Source organism: Lagopus leucura, unplaced genomic scaffold, assembly GCF_019238085.1.
Source record: "Lagopus leucura isolate 7727_CA_CO unplaced genomic scaffold, USGS_WTPT01 Super-Scaffold_100004, whole genome shotgun sequence".
In the NCBI taxonomy this organism is placed as follows: domain Eukaryota; kingdom Metazoa; phylum Chordata; class Aves; order Galliformes; family Phasianidae; genus Lagopus; species Lagopus leucura.
In genome coordinates, this window is record NW_024962264.1 from 43,910,650 (window position 1) to 43,934,063 (window position 23,414).

Genomic DNA, 23,414 nt, shown 5'->3' on the forward strand with positions numbered 1-23,414 from the left:
GTCTTCCCTGGGGGACTGGTATTGGTCTGAAAGCCAAGAGTTGCATGCTGTTTCCTGCAGGAAACTTTTGAAAGCTTAGAAACCATAATTTTTTTTTTAAAAAAAAAAAAAAAAAAAAAAAAACTTTGTAAAACACAAAGTTTGTGAAGGATGTAACAATTCAGAAAGAAACTGTTCTATTAGGGCATGATCCTGGGGGAATGCAACAAATGCCCAGCACTTCACATAATTGGACCTACTTACTGCTCTCAGGATCTGCAGTGCATCTGTTCACAAGCCTAGATGAGATTTTTATGGAAATAGCGTGGGAACTCAAATGTTGAGGAAATATTTCTTTGCTGAATGCCTGAAGAAAAAAATAAAATTCAAAACAAAAAATGATCTTGAAAGAGGACCAATTTTGAAATTTCTGGGAAAGGAGTGATCTTAAAAAGACCGTATTAATAGTAAAAGTAGCAATTAGTAAAAGATTTGAAATTTGTGGATTTTAATGGTAGCACATAGAATACACACATGTAGAACTATGTCTCTTAAAAAGAAATGGGCACAGCATAAATGGAAAGGCTCTGAGTCAGACAGTGTCAAATTGAGCCTTTCCTTACTGGAGTACTCGGCAAACATCCAACTGATCTCACCAGAATTCTGCTCTATAAAAGTACCTTTTTTTTCCTTCCCATCAATTAGAAATATACCATCAAAATAGGAATTCTATAGAAAATGATGATGTTCAGAACTTATATAAGTGAATTCCAATATTGAATACCCCAACTTTTAAGTGTCTTATAAAAATTTATAAGAGAAAAGATTTACACAGAGAATATGTCCTTCACAAGCTGTCATTAACTATTGTCTGAATATAAAAAGATTGTAACTGGGAATTAGAAAAAAAAATACAGTGTCATCTTTGTAGTTGAAGCTTAAGGTGGTGAGTGGAACCTTGAGTTCGCTGAAGTCAACTGCAAAACACCTCCCAGGTGTAAAATATGTCAGCAGCATGAGAAACTTGACAGATATATGAGTATTTCTGGTTGTTTCTGGATTTTTATGACATAAAAGATGCTAGCTTGACATATAGTACATGGGAGTAAGATGGCATTACTGCACAGAGATGGGAATCGTGTGTGTCAATTCATGTGGTATATACTACAAAAATTTAATCTGGGCAATACCAAGTTAAGGAGCTAAAAGATTGTAAAGAAGTGTAACAGGAGAAGAACTACACCAGGCCTGGAGTAGTGTTCATACCGGCAGTAATTCCAGATGAAGAAACTATATGGCAGATGAAATATTTATCTGGTTTATTAGTTGAAGGAACCAAGCTTTTGGCTACATGAGCAAAAAAGGTTTGACACTCAGTTTGACCAGAATTTAGGTATTAAAGTAGCAATTTTTATTTTTTTTTTTTCTGGAACAAAAAAAAAAAAAAAAAAAAAAAAAAAAGGATAAACTGGTTATAAACATTTTACCATAGAACAGCTGTGCGGATTAATGTTTTGTTTTCCAAAGAGGTTTTTCAAGGGTACTTCTTAGAACTTAGATTGTTATATTTGGATTAAAAATACTTCTGCATGTCGTCTCCTTAGGATCTTTTAGGAGGCAAAGCTCCCATTTCTTTTCTCAGTGGTAAGAAACATCTCATCTTTCCTTGTGTATTTCTAAGTCTTTTTTTTTTTTTTTTTTTTTCTTCTCCTTCCTTCATGGAAAAAGGGGTGGAGTTTTGTCATATAAACAATGTGTTTCCTACTTAAAATAAATAAATAAATTCTTTTGAAAGAAAGAAGTTATTGGATGGACTAAAAATAATTAAAAAATATTTTTTTTCTCACCTGTTTTTTAATTACTCTCTGTGACCTACAACTTTTACAAGCGCTTAAAAGATTGTGCGCTACCTATGCAGTGCCCAAGAAAACATCCATTTCATCTCTTCTCCTGTATGAACTAGAGAAATACTACAAAGTTACAATAGTGTTGTTTGGTGATTTTTTTTTTTTTTTTTTTTAAAGTCACATTTGCTATGAGTTGAAGCACAAAGAAACAGATACCAAGGATATGGTCAAATAGACAAACAAGATCCAGACAGCGTATTTCAGTATTTGCTCTCTTCTTACAACTTCCTCCTATTTCCCAAGCTACTGTCTTGTGTGCCTATGCTTCTGGCCATTTGTTTTCACACTGTCAAAGCAAATAGGATAATTTATATTGATCTGTTTTGCTTTAGTAAACCAGAAAGACATATGATAACTATCACATTAAGCTGACTCGGTGATAATTAACTGCAATGTATTAATTTTACACTTACAATCTTCTGATCTCCTCTGACACCTGTAAAAATAAGACACTCTTTACTTGACATTAAAGTGACTCTTAGACCTACCGCTGATTCTGTCTGGCATGCTATCCCACTCTTTTTTCCATCACTCTTTTATTACCATAATTATTATGTGACTCGTCTCCTTGAGTGATGAATTGCAATCTTCCCTAGAAAGTAAGGGTTTAGCTGTTACAGAAGACATGCAGCATTTATAGTAATCTGTTCTTCTATGCCTTGATAAAGTTCAAGATCAGGATTCACATAGGAGTGTGAGCAGGTGTCACTTCTCTCTTAGTATCAGTCAGTTATTGCAATGCTCTACGTCCAGTTTGTTTTTTCATGATATAAAGCTGGACTCAATAACATCTTCCTCAAGTAGTATAAATACCAATCCTGTATATTTAATAATTAAGAAATTTGAATATGATTGAATATGATTTTATTTCTTCTGACCCCAGAGAGATCCAGGAGACGAATACCAGTAAAATTTAAAACTGTAGATAGCAATCAATTAGTGGATTTGGGCTGACGTCATGGAAAGAGCATTAGAATCAGATGGCTGTTTTACATATATGATGATTTATATAGCTAATCTTTCTGAACTTCTGCATTCTAGTAGGCTGGCACATGGGAATGAGACAAGCTTCCTGATTTTCACATCTACCGCCTTCAAAATTAGTAAGAATGACTTGCTTTTCTTGGGATAAAGGGTAGGAATTGCTTCTTTGTTTTCTTGGAGGGGGCCAGAAATGATAGTGTTTTCTTTTAATTTCCCCTTTTACTCTGGGAGAAGATGCTCAAAGGAATTAGGTAATTTATAGTTGTCATGTAATATTTGATTTTCTATCGTCATGTGATTGAAAGAATTTTTTACTTACATGAAACCTGGAGTGATTCTAAGGTTGCAAGTTTTGCATATAAAGAGATGAAAAGACTGAGATCACCTGGCATTTCTGTCAGCCATACAGAAGCAGTCCCCAGATTTAAGAGCTTTAAGGCAAAATCACATTTGTCCACGTTACATGATGTGGGAACAAATAAGAAACATAAGATTTTAATTATCTTTTACTGTTGCTCTAGAGCTGGGTGTCCTTTAGTTCCTAAATAGTTCACATTTGCCTATGTCTCAGGGTTTATTGATGTGTTTATTATTGTAAAAGGTTTTATAAGATAAACATTAGCTAAATAAATGACTTGTAAGCTTGGGAAAAAGCTCTGTATGTGTAAATGAACCCTAATAGAACCTCTGCTAATTGATGAAAAGCATGAGCACTCTTGGAGCTGTTTCAGTTCTAGGTAGTGTCATATCTCTGGTTTGGTGATAACATTCAAGTTATCATAGAATGATAGAATTGCTCAGGTTGGAAAAGACCTTAAAGATCATCGAGTCCAACTGTGACCTAAACATATTACTCTAACTCCAACAACCCTCTGCTAAATCTTCCTTTAGGAAAGAGACTAGTGGAACTGGATGAAGCGCATGTTATGTTACTATCATAAGCTGTATAAATGTTCCTTAACATCAAAATTTATCTGACCTCTCTTTTGAAGCTGTAAGTCCTGTCTAGCGATTAAAAAGTAGGTCAAGTGGAAACAGAATTATTTATCCTGGGAACTACTCGAACATAGTTCCTAACCAAGGTTATTTTACATGTTTGTTTTTATTCCAAGTCATGATATGCAAGTAATGTGAGTCTGACAACTGCTGTTTGAAAAGAATCATAGTCATTACTAAATACACTTTCCAAAAAGTGTGATGGTAACTCTCAGGTTTTTGAGCTGCTACAGCTGCTGTTCTGAAAACTAAAATCTCTAGAAATACCCCTAAAGGATAAAGACTTAATTCTGTACTACAGCTAAATTTTTCTTAATGGAGAAGAAGCTGCGAATAAACCGTTCCCATTATCTGTCATATAAGTTGATGTGATGCTGACAGAATTCAGAGCAGTGGAAGCTTATCCTGATCTATGGCAAGTCCATAGTAACACCAATGTGGTACAAGAGAATGATCCCAAATCTTTGTTTTTGTACTTCCAGTCTCATAAGGGTAGCAATATGACAGCTGACTGATGAAGGTGTAGGAAGTTACCAGACCAGTCCTAGTGCCCGCTGTTGGCAAAAGACACAAGGGGAGAGGAGTGCCAACCATTTTACACTGGCTAGATGGGGTCTCTGTGCATGACCTCAGTTGCATGAAGAGGCTCGAACAAACAGAAATATCTGGCCAGCAAACAAAGTGGTTGGAGAGAAGCATATAACAGCTTGAAGGAGAACATATGCAGGCAAGCATACAGATTTGTACTTTCACCAGAACAGAAATTTGTAGTCTAGTCAAAGTCTAACTAGAGGCCTCTGAATCTGGTGTTGGTTAATTTTTAAATGGAGTTAATTAATTGATGAAACTTCATTGTTGGATGGATTTTAATTATTTTCTGCTCTACTATTAGCAATTGCAATCTGCAGTAAAATGAATGACTACAAAAAAGACGTAGATGAATTCCACTTCTAAAGTTTACCTATCCAGAAATTTGTTGTTTTTCCTTGTTCCTTAACCTATAAGAAAAAAAAAAATCTACATTTTAAAAACTATGGCGAGTTTACAACATTAAAAATTTGAGTTTAATAAAATATTTTTTGTAAGTAATTCAAAATAATTATATCAATCTTCCTTGGCTTTTCTCTTATCTTATTGCTATGATTTCAGTTCAATACCAAATACTGATTCTGTTCAGTACCAAAAGATGCCTTCTTAAGTTACTAGTTTTTAAAAAGTTTTTTTTTAGATGTTTACTTTCTAGATCTGATTCATTAGTAACAAAGGATTTAGTTTCAAACTTTTCCAATGGAGATATTAAGTCAGAACCAGGTAATGAGGTTATCAGTGAGGAAATTCCAGATTATGAACTGCAGTATTTCCCTAATTTCAAGCCATCTGAGTGATCATTGATTTTTATTCCATAAAATAACCAGTTAATATTAACTTAAGCAAATTAAGAAAACTAGTGCATACCTTCTAAATAACAGAAAATGCTTATTTAGGTACTCCTGAGGGTATAGAATATACAATTTGAGAAAATTTAAAATTCCTTAAGTCTCTAGACAAAGTGACAAAGAGTAGTGATGACATCAGTTTTTACTATGGCCGTTGTTGAACAAAATACAAAGTTTTGTCACTTGGTGCATTAATACTTCCTTGGAGATTGTATCTGTATTCTCTCTTGTCAGAAACTAAGTAGATTATTCTTCTTTAGAGGTTTTCATTCTTTTGAGTGGTTGTTTATGCAGAAGGAAGGCAATATATATAATTAAATGTACATACTGGTTTCTGGTCTCAGAATCAACTATCCTATTTAAATGACTACTAAATAGTAGTCATTTTTGCTTACAAAATTTGAAGACTGATCTTTTCTGCTCCTTAATATACAATTACAGATTTTCTAGAAATTGAAATAGTGATTTGATTTTAAAGTAAATAATTTCAGTGAAAAATATAGTTCTATGTAAAACTTTTTCATAAAGAGCTTTTTTGCAACTAGAACTTTCAGTAAAGTGAAAATTTAGACAGTGATTTTTAATTGGAGCACTAAAAGGTGATTGATGTAGAAATGCTTCTAAAAGATAAGATGAAGGCTTATCTTATCAAGATCCTGAGCTCAGGAAAAGACACTGGTCCCCAAATATATGAAGTCTGAGTTTTCCCATCCTAGTATACTAACGGTTACCCTGGACCCTTCTTTTCACTCTGAGCAGTAGAAATATTTCTTCCACTGTTTGTAATCATTGCCTACCTGTATTTTATTTGAGGGAATCTATAAATCTTTGAGACTGTTTTTGGACCTAAGCTTTTCAATGACTGTTGATAAGTTGTCAGAAAACAGATTATTAAGTTCTACTTAATTGTAGCTTTTCTCAATTTAGATATATTTCCAAAGGGGGGGGGGGGGGGCCGAGGGCAGAAGAGTAAGAGTATCAGAAAATAATGGAAAAATGTGTGAGCACGGCAGCAGTTTGCTCATAAGCAAAAAAAAACAAAACAAAACAACAACAACAACAACAAAAAAACACCAAAAACTGAAAAATAATTAATTCAGCATTAAAAATAGAAAAACGGTTTTAGATCAAGATTTATCAGATCTTCTTAGCATGCCTATTCAAATGCATACCTGAATGGCTGGAGAGCTGACAGTGTTCTGAAAGGCCTTGTCAAATATTCATCGTGAATGTTTGGCAGAACTGAAAACGTAATTCATATGGTGCCAGATGTACTTTATCTTCTGCAATAAAAAATAAAAATAAGAATTAAAAAAAGCTTCAGAAATATTGTTCTAGGGGAAAATATGTGGATGAGGAGAAAAGTGATTTATTGTCTTGAAAATAAAGATGAGCTATTTTGTGTTTGGAAAACTGACATATAGACTCACTCCAATTGGTTTGTCAGATAGTACCAAAACCAGAAAGATATCAATAGGTACGTTTTTCAGAAATTGTATGTTGCATGCTCCTCTACAGTAAGTTTTCCAGCTTATACAGAAGTTTCCTGTCTATTACAGCCCATTGCAAAAGAGTCAGCCATGATAGAACTTTTTATGTTTTGTGAGTGCATGGAACAAAAAGATAGCTATCTTAATTCATAATGATTTAATCCCCAGGTTTGGGATCAGTATGAAAAAATATATTTTTGTACTACAGAAGAGACAAGTTGCTCCTAAATATGCTCGCTCTTTGTTGATAATGTATTCCTCATTAATAACTAAGGCATTGTACTCATTTAGTATCTAGCTGTACTGCTCCTGTTCAGAAAAGCTACGGTGCTAATTATTCTGCCCTACTCAGAGACAAAATATCTGAACTTTGACTATGTTATATAAGGAAGCCAATGTGACAGGGATTTCTTCTTTCCTTTTTCAGTAAATGAATGTTAGATGTAGTCTGTGTTACTACACAGAACTATTTGCTCAAGTATCCAGTATCCTTGGTCTTCCCTCCCACACTTTGAAAGCATACAAAAAGGGTATTTTGTGTCAACATGCCCATAATGAATCTCTCATGGTTGTCACTTGAAATTCTGGGCCTTTTTATATATTTACATCTCTTTCCTGTTAAAATACTCTTAAAAGTTTGAAAAATTTAAATATTCTGGCTTCAATCAAATAAAACTTTTCACTTGATCATAAACTTTAAGTTTTGATTTCTGCTATTTTGTTTCTAATCAGAAGACAGTCCTCCACCTAACTTTTAATAAAAATCAAAGGAAATTGTTATCTAATCCAGTGCTGCATGTAATTACTTATATTTGTGCAGAGCAACTGTAAATTGAAATAAAAATATCCCATCAATACAGTCATTTATGTGTACTTTACATTCATATTTGCAGACAGAGTATTTAAATGGGATTAGTTGCAAAACAGCAAGAGTGCATACAGAAATATTAGGTATGACATTTGAGGTAATCTCTTCTTAGGGCAAAATCCTGCTTTTTAGTATAAATATATATATATATAAAAGTCTATGGTATGTTTCAGCAATGAGCTGATAGGCAAGTCGTGCCTGGTTACCTTTCCAGAGGAATTTCCTCCCCCAGCTGCTAAGGGCACATTTAAAAAATAAATAAATAAATAAATAAATAAAAATTATATGCCAGGGCTTTTGGTTTTGGGTGGGAAAGGGCTTTATGGTTTGTTTGTTTCTTTCTTCTTTTCTTTCTTTCTGTTTTTTTGTTGTTGTTGTTGTTGTTGTTGTTTTGTTTTGTTTTGTTTGTTTTTAAATGACCCAATCTTGTAGAAATTGTTAGTCCAGTTCTACAGCTTGTGAGAAATGAGAAATAGTGTAAAGTTACAGTGAACCCATCTGGCCAAGCAAGAAAATCTGGCTTAGTTGTTCTATTGCCAGAAATGTTAAATCACTTCCTGGGAATGCAATTCATTTGGACCATATGGAACTCGTTGGAAGGAGGTCCCAAGTGAATTCAAAAGTGTACTGGAGATGAGAGTACTTCTCATAAGTAACAACCATGTTTTCCCACTGGACAGCATGTAAGCAAGTATATGTAGCTGTACTAACAACAAAATTAAACCAATAACAGTACTGCCTGTGATGATGTTGAGCAAGCCTTCCTTACTGTTTACATTATTTAAAAGTTACAAGAAATGCTATGTTCATTTATGGTTTTGTTCTCAGCTTTTAAGTAACAAAAGAGTGTTCTGACAATTTTTAGCTCATTTTATTTCTTTGCCAAGAATAAAAAAAGCAAAGCATCTTGATTCAGTAGATTTACACTCTGTTTAGAAAACACATATAATTGAAAGTACTTTGTGTATAAAGATTTATAAAAATCTGGACCTTTATTTTTACTGAATTTTTTAATAAAGGAAGATTTACCATTTTTCTCTAAGCTAAGCAAATCTAAATCTTTGACTAAAAAAAGCCTTAAATCTAAATCTTTGACTAAAACAATGACACAAATTCTTAAATTCTAAAGAATTCCTGAGCAAAACTTGCTTATTTATAGTCTTGACTTAAGAAAAAAATTTTTCATCTTTCATAACTATTTTAATGGATTCAGAATTTATAAGTTTACCACTATACCATGTTCTAAGATAAACAATCCTGTTACTTGCAGTCCTTATGATCGAAAGGGTGATGATATTCCTTTGAAAAAATTACTTTCTATTCTGTTGTAAGGAAAACATTTTACTTTCATTACTTTTCCTGCTGCAGTAAATTTTTAGAGGCTTTTTTCGTTACTGGTGGTGGTTTTCTTGGTTGGTTCGTTTTTTTATTTGTATTCACAAGAATTTGAGAATATATTTGGATCCTGGAAAATATTGCATTATGTGCTGTGTACAAATACGTAACTCACTTCTTTGGTCAGTAAGACCAAATCAGAGAAAAAAAGTTTTGCTGACTTTCCAGTATTCAAGAGAGATGGTAAACAGGAAGGAAATCAACTTTTTCAATTGTAGATAGTGATAAAGGGGCAATGGTTTTAAACTAAAGGTGGAAACACTTAGAATAAATGTTAGGGGAAAGTTTTTCACTGAAAATATGGTATGGTGCTGAAACAGGCTGTCCAGAGATGCTGTGGATGCACCATCCCTGGAATCGTTAAAATTTGGAGGAAAAGTAACAACTGACAAGGTTAACAATGTTTTAAAATTGAAATTTACTACATGATAATATGAATAATGATGGAGATTATTACTTTATCTACTTTCTTTTTTTTTTGGCAATAGCAGTTCAGAAGTGCTCATTCAGATCAGAGAACCTTCCAGTGACTTGCATTACAGCTACTGGCAACATTATTACAATCCAAGAAGTTTGTCATAAAACTACCATAGAAATTACCTTTCTTGCTCATCACTCTTTCTTATCCTCCTGTAGACCCATACCTGCTTCATCCAAGTCCACTGAATTAAAGCCTTTCATCCTGACCTTGAACATTTGACCTTTGAAAGGCCTCCCCAGTCAATCTGTTGCCTCTTTCCATGACAGCTTATGATTTCAGAGCTGACACTTCTTATTGTCACATCATGTCTCTGTGAAGTATTTATTACTGTATATTGTTTATGATTTTATTTTTCTAAATGTTATAAAACATTCTATAGAGCAGGACAGAACAGATCTTAAAACAAATTTTTTCAAAAACTGTTTCAAGAAGTCTGAAGTTAACTGTCTTGTGATTTCTGTCCATCACTCCCCCTTTTTTTTCCTCTGGTGTCGGGAGTAGAAAAATTTTACTGAATAAAATGCCCTGAGAAAAAGTGTTGTAAAAATGCATAGGTCTCCTTGAAAGTAATGCCTTGTATTTATTTCCATAGAAAATTCAACGAAGATCTCAATAACATTATTTGATACAGCAAATTCTCAGCTACAAAGCATTACTTTTTAACATAGATACCACCACTAGCTATGCATTTTCACCAGCAATGAAAGAGCCTGTGTGTCATACCCATAAAAATCTGCATGGCCATCTGGAATGTAGCTTGTCTTTCACATCATTGTCATCTCTGCTGAAGCCCTCAACCTCACTATGCTGACGTCCACTGTTTGGGCTCCATAACCATTCAATAAGCATCAGTGAATGTCAACGGGTGCCATTTTTTCCATATGTAGGAATTGCATGATACATCTTTACTCCATATGCACTTCCATGCCAGGCTCCATTTTACAGGCTGCCCCTCAGCTGCTATCTGTTACACAGCTACAAAACGTAACAGAATATTGGAGGAAGATTCAACCTCTACTGTTGTACCACTGGCACCCACTTCTGACATCGTGGGCCAACATAGCAAATTAGGAGACATTACTTTCACAGCAACGTTCATAATACCTTGATTCCCATGGCAGTTCTATATACATTGCACACTCAATCCCATACTTCATCTGGCCTTTCTTACTTTAATCACAGTTGTGCATTCTTTAATTATTTGTATGTGTACCACATAAATTCCATTGTGCTATTAAATCAGCCTACAAACTATTTAATTTAAGAAAAATATGGTATGCTTTTCTTTTAACATGAAAAAAGTATAATGTCAAAAACAATTACAGCAATGTGAGAATATTTCTATTACTTTCCTTTGGAAAGATATAGAAAACAAAAGATAAATTAATAAACAAGAAGAAATAAAAGATAAATGAAAGAAATCAGCATGCTTTGCAAGTAAGTTTGAGCCCAAGCCCTGATTTCATGAATTCAATGGTAGAATTATTCTAGACTTCTTAAGTAGAAAGGTGTGTTTTATCTCATCTTCAGCTACAGTTTTCTATCTTCACTCCTTCAGATCTATTTAGTATTCTGGAATTTTGTGGGCATGTTTGCTAGGATGATTATTTCACAATGAAATCCCTGGAATATTGTGTTAACTCCATCTCCTCCCTTCTGTCCTCATCCTTTATTTATTTTGTAAGCAGTTATTAGTTTAATAATGGAAAGTCATTCAAATGGCAACTGTATGTTTCTAAATGTTTCTCACATTGAGACTTCTGTTCTTTTCAGACTTTCTGGACACTCATAAATTCTACATTAATATTTTATAATGTTTTCCCTAAATTCCTTATTTTTTTTTAACAGTGGCATTTTTTTTTTTCTTTTTTTTCTTCTTTTTTCTCTCCAGGCTATGCCAGTTATCTCAGAAAAGGAGAAGGCTGGTGAGTAAATTATTTCTTAATATCCTTGTATTTGCTTTCTGAAATATATCATTTTTTAACTAGCTGGGAAAATAATGTCTTTATCCATGGGATTTTGAATGTACGGGTTTAGAGATCTGTTAGATGTGTGTTATTTATTGTTTCCTGAGTGGGGCATTTCTCTTTCTGAAAAGTGTTCAGACTTCTGTGAAATATCACAGAGATATCATCTGTGTTTGATGTTATCTTGCAAAGCACCTTATTGAATTTATGCTATACCTTACATGTCATTCATATTATAGATGCTATTCTGACTTATTTGGTGTCTTGATTAGCAAACACAGATGCTAATGTGTTGGTTCAAGTTAGTGGGATTGGATGATTTAGTTTGAACTTTGCTATCTGTCTGTAAGTATGGCATGAAATTCTGTTTTTCTGAAGTACTTCACTGGAGATAGGAATTTTTATTTTGGCAAAATTTTTCACAGTATTAAAAGGCCAGTTTTCTATTCTTGTATGTTATATTTATTCTGCAAACACTGTACTTGATATGTGAAATATATTAGCGAGCTTAGTGAAAAATAAAAGCTGGCATTTTTGAATGGATGTGGTGTTGTGATGGGCACTCAAGAATGCTCCAGCTTCTATGGACCTCTGTAGCTTCTGCTGGTTTCTTCACCAGGCGTTTTAATTGATGATTTGCAATTGGAGTCTCAGCATTACCTCAAAATATTCAAATACCACCCAACATTCTGGGGTTATCTATTATTTTTGTTGATTATGTTTTCTTGTGTTATCCTGGTTCATGTAATTTATTTTATTTTGCTTATAAAATGGAAGGAATAGGTTAAAAACAGTTTTGGAGACAATTTCACTGTAAAAGCTATGGAGCTGTCTGATTGGGAAGCTGCTGATTTAGCTGTTGAATTTCATAAATAGTTCTGAAACCGTGATCAATGTTTAAGAATCATTTTCTATGTAGATTTCACAGATGGTATTATATTTTTACCTCACTGATAAAATGTTTTTGTTATACTGAGCATTGCAAACAAATAGAACATAATGTCATATGGAATCAGCTTGCTGACATTTCCCTGTACTTGAGCACAAACTGGACTTTGAATGGAAATGTAACTGTGTGTGTTTTTTGTTTTGTTTTTTTTTTAAATCAGTTTTGGATTTTCCCCCCTGACCCTTTGCAGCTCAGGAGTTATGAGGTTATGATGTTTTTTGGAAATATTGAGCATGCATTAGAGAAGTAATTATTTAGATCAGATTTATCGACTGAAATCACATGTCTGGTGGTAGCTCTTATACTATTTTTGTCAAATGCAATCGGATCAAGACTCAAATGTTCATTTCTCATGTTTTGTGATCTAAATAGTCTTTGATCACTGCTGCTTGTAGTTCACCAGATAAATGACATTACACAGAACTCACAAAAGACCAAGCCATAAGTAAGGTGTGAAGACATTCACAAAATAGTGACGTATTTGCATTTCTCCTGTAAGAGAACAAAACAAGTACTTTTTTTGATATTTGAAAACATGAGCACTTGAACTCTTTTTAGTTTATATTATTACAAACTAACTAAAGGAAATTGCAGAACAAAAAGAAAAGGCTGGTTTATTTCACTATTGACAATGCAAAGACCTCAAAGGTAACGAAATTGGATTGTGTTTTATTATTATTCGTTTTAAAGTGCATCCAAAATATCAAGTTGAACATCATCTCTGATTTTGAGGATTTAATGTAGTTAGGAATTATTTGTTTCCTCTTTCCTACCTAATATGGTTTGGTTTCATATAGGACTGGAATGAGAAATTCAAAGAAGTAAAATGCTGCTATCTCAGTGTTTCTGGTTCCGAAATTCTAGATATACAAATGAATACCTGTTTTCACAAGGCTTCCTATTCTATCAATTTCAGATGGTTTTGAATGCTTTTCTAATAGGCAGCCAATCTTAGACCCTTAAGTGGACCAAGCTGCTTAAGCAACTTATTTCACACATTATTGACTGTTTTATAGTAATTTTTAATCCTTGAAATAAAGTATTTCCTCAATACTATGCATTTTTCTCCCTACACTAAATTTAGACTACATCAAATGCAAATTTTCAGGTGGAAAAAAAAACCCACCAAATCTCAAAAACCAACAACTTTGCTACTTTTGTCAATTAGTAATTCAAGAGTTGCATGACTTAACTGGCAATTTTTTCCCCCCATGGAAAGTGCAGTAAAATCTGCAATTGCAGAATCCCCTTGGCGAAAATCTATAAATGACTAGAGTATTGAGTAGAACATCAGTCATGCCTGATGTTATTGCTCAAGTTGTGTGAATTAGGGCATTGCAAATGATGTACATCAGATATTTTTCAGAAAGACTTCTTAAAAAAGCATCAACATTATAACAACTCTGGCAATGGTGGAAAAAAAATCAGTCTTTCAAAACAACTCTGTTAAAGTAGAAGATCAAGCAGCAAGCACAGTCAGGGAAAATGATGGCTCAAGCCAAAAGATGACTCAGGGCTAGGACTATTAGCACCTAAACCAAAGTTGTGGGGCAGCAACGAGGTTCAAAACACTGTTTCCTTCTGATGCATCTCTTTATTTTGGATAATTTATGTATTCCTACCTTTGCTTACCTTTGTTTACAAATCACTGTTGTAATTTTTATTCTCAAATTCTGTTCATGAGCTATGATGAAATTTGAGAGAGGGAGGTTTCATTGCATCTGTTTATAGTTAGAGTGTCTGTGTCAGTGGTAGTGGTCTTGGCTTGATTTGTAGCCTATAAAAATAATCATTACCCTTGGTTCACCTGGCTGAATATCAGCATTTGTGTCACTGATGTGACTCACACTTTAAAAGATATGAATGGTGTCTGTTGGTTCTACAGTAGCTGGACAGTCAGGATGAATCCTGCAACAGATATCAATATTCATTTACAACAAATTACCATTGTGAGGCCCTATTCAAGGCTAAATTCATTTTCTGGAGCCATGTCACCAAAGGTGAACTGACTATACATGAACTGACTATACATATTACCTTGTCTGTGTCTCTTTGTGGATCTACTTCATGATTTCCCAATTTACCCTCAAATATTTGAAGAGAATAATGAACTCTGTTGTGACTTACAAACATTACTGTTCTAACAGAGCCAGCAGGAGGAAAAGGATGAAAATACACATCTGGTTAGAGACTGAACACAGCTTATTTCTCTTGAGGTGGTAAAGCTATGTGCTATCACATAAACAAGGCAGAAGGTTTAGTCTAGCCCTACATAAACATTAACACCATAGGTTCACAATATTCAGTATTATATATTCAATATACAATTTTTTCCTGCAAATAAAACAAGTGCCCTGCAGTATTCTGGTGGACTAGATTTTTAGCATATTAAAACAAAATAAGCTCTTTAAAGTCATTGAGTTTTAGCTCTTAAATATAAAATTGGATCAGTGTAAGAATGCAGAATGTGTAAATTTCATAAAAGTGCAATTGACGCTACTCATTTCTAGCAGTAAAAAGTTTGCAGCAGAACAGCAAGACACTATTAGGGGTTTAACTGATCGTACCAATGTACTCACTCTTTCTTTTAAGATGTATTCTGGAAAAAGTGCACAGATTGTTCAGGTGAAAATCACCATGTGGATCCTTCACCTCTGCACTTCTAGTGCAGAGAGGCCTACCTTGACAAAAATAAAAGTATCGATCTTTGAGGTTAGTTAGAACAGATTTGACAGCCCATTCCATGGTCAACAAGTAAGCAAGAGGACAAAGTATTAATCATCACCAAAGATGGCAGCCACATGAAATCTCAGTCCGATGTGAAGAGTTTGAAAGTTTATTGGCGCTAGTGTTTTAATATGGGCCTATCAATGAACAAGGTTCATTTATTTTTCTGCATCCCCTTTAAATTTCTGGTAACGATCCTCTTTAATATAGATCCGGTGTCTTTTGGTGCTCATTTCCCTTTGATTTGCAAGGAAGAAAAATACACAGACGATAAAAGGGCCTTTAACTGCAGGGTGTTTCCTCTGGCAGACTCTAACTGCTGGTGTCAGGCAGCAGAGGACACTTGGTGTTGACCACATAGTGAGCGGAGCTGCAGAGCATAGCGTGATGGAGTGATGACAAGACGGTTCAGGCCTGTCTGTGAGAACTCACAGCAGGAAGACCAGGGAAATTCAGTAGCAACACGTTCACTGTCAGTAAACAAAGTGCGTAAAGGACCAACTGTTTGGCACACTAGTAGAGATATTTAATTTAACTAAAGCTCTAATGAAAAAGGAAAAAGCTAAAATCTCAACTAGATTTTATAAACTACTTTATAAACTATGAGATTATTATATAAACTAGTTTATAAGCTATGAGACTGATTTTACTCACAGCTGGCTGTGATTAAGAGCACAATTTTATTTTATATTTCTGTCTCCTCCTATACACAGATGAAGTTTTTAACAGTATTGTTGTGTTATTTTTTTCCTAAGGTGCACAAAATTCTGTTATCAGCAGCACCCACTGGATGCTGTTTTCACAAATTCATTAAGGTCCATCTTTACATAACTTATTTCAAACCCAGATCAAACTTATTGGCCATGGGATACCAGTTTTCATATAAAGAGGAGAGAAACACAAGTCAGCTGTCATAGTTATTAGTCTTCTGGCTAATTTACAATATCTCCAGCCAATATTCTTAGAATAAAATGTGCAAAAGTATGTTTTTCCTTTTTGTAAGTATTGTATCTGGTTTTAGTAGAACAATTTTTTTATTAATTACTGTTTTTCTGAGACCTTAATATAAAGTACCTGTTCTCAGCTAAGTGATTCTATGATTCCACTTTGTGATTCTATTCTATGATTCTATGATTATTCTTTTACTGTTGATGTTGAAACAGTTATATGAATTGTTCTAGCTGAATGTTTGGTTTCTAAATAAAAATGTCAGGTGAGCTTTCACGCTTCAATCTGTCATACTGAAAAACAGCTACAGAAATCCTGCCAGAATATGCATGGATGTCTGCCAAACTCTTAATGCCAAATGCCGATAGATATATTTCTACTCCACTGTCCCTTATTTCATTACTAGAAAAAGGTTAATGATACTAATGTATACAGAAAGTTGGCATTTCCTTCTCAGATTCTTCATCAAGTTTAGTTGTTGGATTTTCTTTATTTTTCTATTTATAGCAAAATAGCAGGTGTCACGAACTTTTGAAGCTGATTTTTAGTGGTTTATTAGTTGCCTGCTACTATAGTTGTTATGCTGAATCTATTACTTTACTTTTAAATCATGCGTAGGGTGTGCATGTGGATATAAGCACATGAACTTTAAAATGCATGTACCAAGTGTCCAAGAAACCAAAAACTCATTAATCTTAAGGTGTCATGGCAATTTCTATCATGTTTTGGAGGTAATTGTAGATCTGGGAACAGGTCTTCTCTATAAAAGTCATTTTAAACCATGCTAAAGGCAATGGAAACAGTGTGGGCCCTAAAACTCCTCAGGGTTGTCTGCTACATATTATTTTCTTGAATCATAAGGGCTGCAGTGTAGGCTTAGGTGGCATTATGGTACTTCAAGGGGGAACCAGCAGTGGCCTTATATTCCTGTTGATTTCTTTATCATTTTCCCAGGTTTTTTGCATGTGTTTTTTCTTTTTTTAAAGATCAATCATATAACTATCTTATTCTAATCAAGATATTTCCCCACTAAGAATAAAGAAAGGTGGTGAGTGATCACTAGCTGAGCGATTACTGCAGTCAGCCACTGTGCTAAATCTTTTAGCTGTCCTTTCGCTGTCCAATTCAGTGTATACATTGAATGCACACATTCTTTGTCATGGTGAGTTATTTTTCCTAGAAATTATGTAATTAGAAAAAAGAAAAACAACCGCAGTATTGATGTTGGAGACTTATTCATGTTTATTCATGAATACAAGTTTCATTACATTGATAGCCTGTAAGAATGTCCTAACACTTCATTACCTATTACTTAAATACAGATGAACAAGGGACAACTCAGGGCAAATCTATTGAAAGGGACCTTTGGATGTCCATCATCCAACCTAACCACAGGACCAGTTGTAACGTGGGAATCAGGCTGCTCAGGACCTTGTCCAATCTGGTATTGAAAATGTCCAAGGATGGAGCCTGCTCCAGTGCTGACATGAAGGTTTACTTTAAATCTGATCTGATCCTTTCTGGTTTCAGTTTGTGCCTGTTGTCTCTGGTACTCTTTATATGTACAGAGAGCTTGTTCCAATTTTGTACCTTCCTGCAAGGTTCTGGGGTTGCTGAGAGGTCCCTGTAGCTCTCCTCAGCCTGGACTCATGTAGCCTCAGTTCACTAGTTAAGACACTCAGCTGCTGGCCAGCATTTTGGCCCTGAACTTGTTCCCTTTTGATGATGACTTTCTTATTTTAGGGAGATCCCCAAACTGGACTCAGGATTGCAGATATGTTTTAACAAGCACTGATGGGGATGATCTCTTCCTTCAATTTGCTGGCCCTATTCCTTTTGATACAGCTCAGGATGCTGCCACCTCTCTCTGCTGCCAGAGCATACTGCTGGTTCACATTCAACTTACAGTCTGCCAAGACCCCAGGGCCTTTTCCACAGGGCTGTTCTCCAGCAGTTTTTTATCACTTGCTTTTTCATCCTTCCAAACTGTAAAATCCCAACTTGCAAGCAAAAATACTGGGAGAAACAGTGTTTCATGATTGAGATCTCTTGTTGCAGTATAAAATACAACAGAAGAATTATGAATTTTCTACCTTCAGCAAATTCACTTGAATTTTATTTTAAACTAAAACATGAGCACATTACAATTTGGGCACCATCATGCAGACTGCAAACTGACATATACTGTATTTTGGTTAGTATAGTGTATTTGATCCTAATTAAGTTGCTTCTGTATAGAGTTAGTTATCCATTACACAGTACTTTAATTTTATGTTATCCAGCTCAAATTGTGGTTTCTTATTGTATTGAACACTGAGAGAGTCCTTGGCTAAAAACAGCTTTTAAATCAAACAAAACAGGAACAATTTGCTCTTCCTTCCCTTTTTTTTTTTTTTTTGACTACAGTAATTATAACAGAGAAAGGTGATAGCTAATTAATCAAGTTATTTCTGGCCTTAATTTTGTTCTGACTGGGTTGTGTTGATTCATATGAAACACAAGCTAGTTCACTGCAACCTAAGTGATACTGACAAGTAATCATTAGGTCACTGTTTCCAAAACATGGATGTGACCGGTGATTTGGGAATCAAATGACCAGCTTGATTTTCAGTGTCTGAAAACACTGTTCTGAACAGAGGCCCAGAAGCAAATTTTAAGATTAACCGTTGGCTACATTTTTGTAGTTATTTAGGCACATGAAGATGAAAAACAAGCTTTCTGTTATGGCACCTGTTATTGGACAACGATCTGCTGTAGAGGTTATCTGTGGGTAATAAAATCTGTACAAAGCACAGAGTTATGGAAGATAGCTAGTAACATCTGAAAAATTGATAGGCTTTTATTTAGCTCTCTGAGTTACTAGACAACATTCAAAACATCCTTCAGATCATATTGTGCTCCCATTTGAAAATAGGACTTGAGATTCTGAGTTGTTTTAGAGTTGTTGAAGATGAATGTGAGAGCTGGACAATTTTAGAACATCTTTAATATGAAGATCTTAAAGCATTTAAGAAAGTTCAACAAAATAACTTTTCCCCTCTAGCATCAGTTAAAGCTAAAGATCAAGAAATGCTTTCAGACCCAGATCACCTGGAACATGAACTTTGTTTACTCCACAAAGCCAGTACTGAATTATGCTGTTTATATTTTTGGGATTTACATCCACACTTAAAACTCTTGTCTTATTAGAATAAAAGGTCAATTTCACAAGTCCTTAGGGAAAAGAAAGGGCTCTTTGATGCTGGATGAGAAGTCTTGCTTAATTACATTCCTCTGACATGCTGAAAACTCAGGTGAGAAACACCAAAAAGCACACCTTGGATTAGTAATGCCTGGGGATGAAGTGTTTTCCTGATGTGAAATTGTCCTGAGTAGTGCAGTGGTATATGGCTGCAGCAGCACGGGCTTTTCTTTTTTCTTCTTAAGAGTTGTTGACTCGTGAACTGAATGGTTTCTAGAATAGCAAGTGATGCCTGTGGGAATTACTCTATACAGATGTAGTAGTATGGCCAGCCTAAGAAACTAGATCATTTATTGTCTATAAACTCAAAGACACCATGCATCTCATTAAAAGTATTTCCATTATCTTGTAGATTTTGAAATATTTTATGGCATCTAGTCATCAAATTTAGGTATTCTCATCATTTTTGCAAACACTCATGTAAATGTATATATTTTTTAATGGTTTTTTTTTTTGCAAATATCAAGAGGTGGTAATAAATCAAATGGTGATTCTTTGGCATATGGTAAATACCACAGAACTGATGTATAATCACTTGTTTCACATGATTGCTGTACCACCATCTTTAATTTAATTTTGTGTTAATTATGTCTATTAGTATATCTTCTCTTCATGACGTTTTAGGAAAGAATCAGGTGATGTCAGTGCAAGGATTAACTCACCTGAAGCCTTATCTCAGTTGTATTTTTTGAAATTAATTGAAATTACATGGTAAGAATAATAAAACACATTTAACTAATCAGATTATATTACTGTAAAATAAGTTTTAGCTTCAGGAAATTTTTCACCACATCATTTTAATAATTTTTAAGTTTCTAAGCTGCATAAAATTGTTGCTTAATTAGTGAGTACTACAATTAAACAGAATTGAAAACCAGTTCTCTCTACCACTGAAGTGATAGATATAATTTCCAAACACACTATAAATCTGCAAGGAGTTATTCCTGCAGGTTACCATTGCAGTCACATACTTATGCTAACTTTGTAAATTTAAGTTTGTTAAATCCAACTCTAAAAGGATTTATGTGAAAGGCTCTCTAACTAGCCTCTTTTAGTTCCATTACCTGGTATTAATTTCAAGTCCAATTTAAAGTGTATTCAATTGCACCTGGTGCTGTAATTATGCCTAAGAGAAGATATTTCATTTAAAATAAAAAAAACCACCAAAGTTCTAGCAAGGTACACCATCCCTCAGTGGCCACGTGTAAACAGAATTGAAAGGTAAAATGGAAAGTAACCAGGGATTTTAATGCATACCAAAATACAGGCCCAGAATTTGAGAACAGTAGTCAAATCATCTGTGGAAAGGAAAGGAAAGGAAAGGAAAGGAAAGGAAAGGAAAGGAAAGGAAAGGAAAGGAAAGGAAAGGAAAGGAAAGGAAAGGAAAGGAAAGGAAAGGAAAGGAAAGGAAAGGAAAGGAAAGGAAAGGAAAGGAAAGGAAAGGAATAAATAGACCACTCTTTTCTCAAGTTAGGATGCCTAATTTACAGTGTCATCCTGAAATAAGTGTCTTTTCACATTGCAAAAAGACTAAGATTTTTGTCAAGACTTTATCTGTGAATTTATTTAAGCAGAGCACTGTTTATTGAACAAAGATAATGTCTACATTAAAAAGATATTGCTCTTGTAGTTACCACGGGAGGGTCTCAAAGTGATGAAATTCCAAAATGTTCAGAATGGCAGGGGCTTATTTTGGCAGCATGGATTTTACTAGCTCTTTGAGTGGAATAAGACTCCTCATCCAAAAAAACTATTTTTGTTTCTGCACAACCTCTGGTTGATCACCTGAGGTGAGCAATGAGTCAGCACAGGAGCACAGGTGAAGGCAATTCACCTGTGCTGTTGGAAGGGGTGGAGCCTGGCTCTGCCTCTCCTAGACCCATTTAAGAGCTGGCTACCAGTGGGAAAGGATCTCTTCTGGAGATCCCTTCCCTGGAGTTTTGCAGCGAGCCTAGGATGTGGGTAAGATTTCTATTTATTCTCTTTTTGTTATTATAATTTGCTTTGCCAAACTCTCTTGTTTATTTCATAATTATAACATCTTTGTATTCATTGGGTATAGAAACACAAATACCACCAAAAGCCATACTAACAACTGTAAAGACATATGTATTACAGTTGCAGGCAAAACTTTGGTATCGTTTTGTTTTTGATGTGGAAGTATAGCTGATAGTTAGAAAAACTAGCTAAGAAAAAGTTCCAGTCTCAGAAGCTGCTACGTAACTTTTGCAGTACATTTCAAAGGCATTTCCAGAGAATGTATGACACCATAGATAAAGTAAGAGGAATTAGAAACAGTTACTTTTTCTATAAAGCAAACCTAGATTAAAATCTCCAGCAGAGTAAATTGTATTTAGTTATATTAAAAGACTGATGGATTTTAAAAAAAAAAAAAAAAAAAAAAAAAAGAAACTTAGTTCTTTTTTTTCCTGGAATAATCCTTATAGTTTATGCAAATTAAGCTAACTACTGATCCATACAAAGACTTTCACATCTGGAAAGCCTTTGCTACATCTGTGTTGGGGTTTCATGCTTTTTGGTGCTTTATTCACTAGGTCCCATGACTCTAACTTAAACCTCTGTCTTATTTTCTTAACATAAAATTGACAAAAAAGACAGAAATGCCCTCATGCCACACAGCAGGATCTGAACAAGGCAGGATGTGGGCTTAAGACATGCTGTTCTAGTTTTATCCCTGATCATCCAGTACTTTTCAAGACAAACCCTCTGAATGCTCTGGGAGACAGCATGGACCAGGGACCATTTGAAACCAGCAGTGGAAGGAGTTAGAATGATTTGCTATCATTGCATAATCTTGATCGAAAGGATCAATCACATTAATTTATTCTGAAATCCTTTGTCTCTCACTGGTTTCTTCAGTGTTTATCCTTGCTGGAAGGACTCAAATATGAAATTATGAAGCAAATCACTTTCTCAGCTGTTAAAGTAACAACCTTAGCCTAGTTTCTTCTGGATAAGGTTGGGGAAAAGCAATATACCCTGTCTTACATGGTTAATTGGCCCACTAAACATTTACCACAACTATTTGTACTGCTTTCACCTATTTTTTTCCTCTGCTTTCCTTCTTTATGACTAATAATCTCCCGGTTTATTTCAAGTTTTACTAATAAGGAGATTCTGGTAATTAATTATTTTGGTTACAAATGCGCCCAGTGACTCTGTACTTTTTCCACTTAGTTATTTAGACATCATCCAACAGTAATTAATGCAGGAGAAAAACGGAAAGACAGACAAAAAAATTAGCTGTCCAGCTACTCCATTATGAATATAGCTGAGGCATGAGGTATTAATGACTTTCAGATGCTTTGATGCTTCCTTAAATTCCACAGCTAGGCAACCTCTGGGCATAGCCATAGAGCAGAGGTGTGGCAGACCATGCTCTGTTAGACAAGAAGGGCTAGGCCCAGACAGTTCTCCCTGAGCAGCTGTTCTTTATGCTTTGCATAGCAGCTTTTTGTACCAGGTGTTGCTTCCTCAGAGCTCCTTCTTCTCTTGGTCCAGCCTTTGGTGTTGGCAGAACTATGCCAAGCCACTACTAACATTTTGCTGCTAATGTATCAAGAACAAATATACTTTGTATAGTCTGCCAAGTTGTTAGTAAGGGTAAATGGAAGTCACTGTAGCTATAACTGTAACATGAACATCAAGTTATCTATACACATGCTTACTTTATAGGCAACCTAGATACAAACTAATGGAACTGAAGGAAACCTCATACCTATGTGACAGTACAAAGAACCTCAGAAGCTAGGTTTCACAGTAAGCAGGACTGGTTTTCTCTTGAATTAACATCACAAACCTATCCAAGGTGAGCAAGCATTGCCCTACTGATGTACTCACACATCAGGAGACGGGATTTGCTTTCATTCCTAATAGACTTTGAACAGCATATTGGGCTGATGGGGAGCAACAGATTTCATTGATTCAGTCAAGTGAACTCAATACTTGCCTAATACTTTCCTGAGCCTGCAGCCATTAGACACTTGCTGATCAGTAAAAAAAGCACTTGAAGAAATGAGGAAAGT

At 34.8% G+C, this 23,414-nt stretch overlaps 1 protein-coding gene across 2 annotated transcripts in view; it reads left to right on the plus strand.

The window, feature by feature from the left end:
• The window catches only part of DLC1 (DLC1 Rho GTPase activating protein), a 216,991-nt gene that overhangs the window by 80,625 nt on the left and 112,952 nt on the right, over positions 1–23,414 (plus strand). For both annotated transcript variants that reach the window (XM_042872136.1, XM_042872137.1), the window contains one exon: positions 11,428–11,461. In XM_042872136.1, coding sequence (XP_042728070.1) covers positions 11,428–11,461 — 34 coding nt within the window. The remainder of the gene's footprint in view (positions 1–11,427; positions 11,462–23,414) is intronic.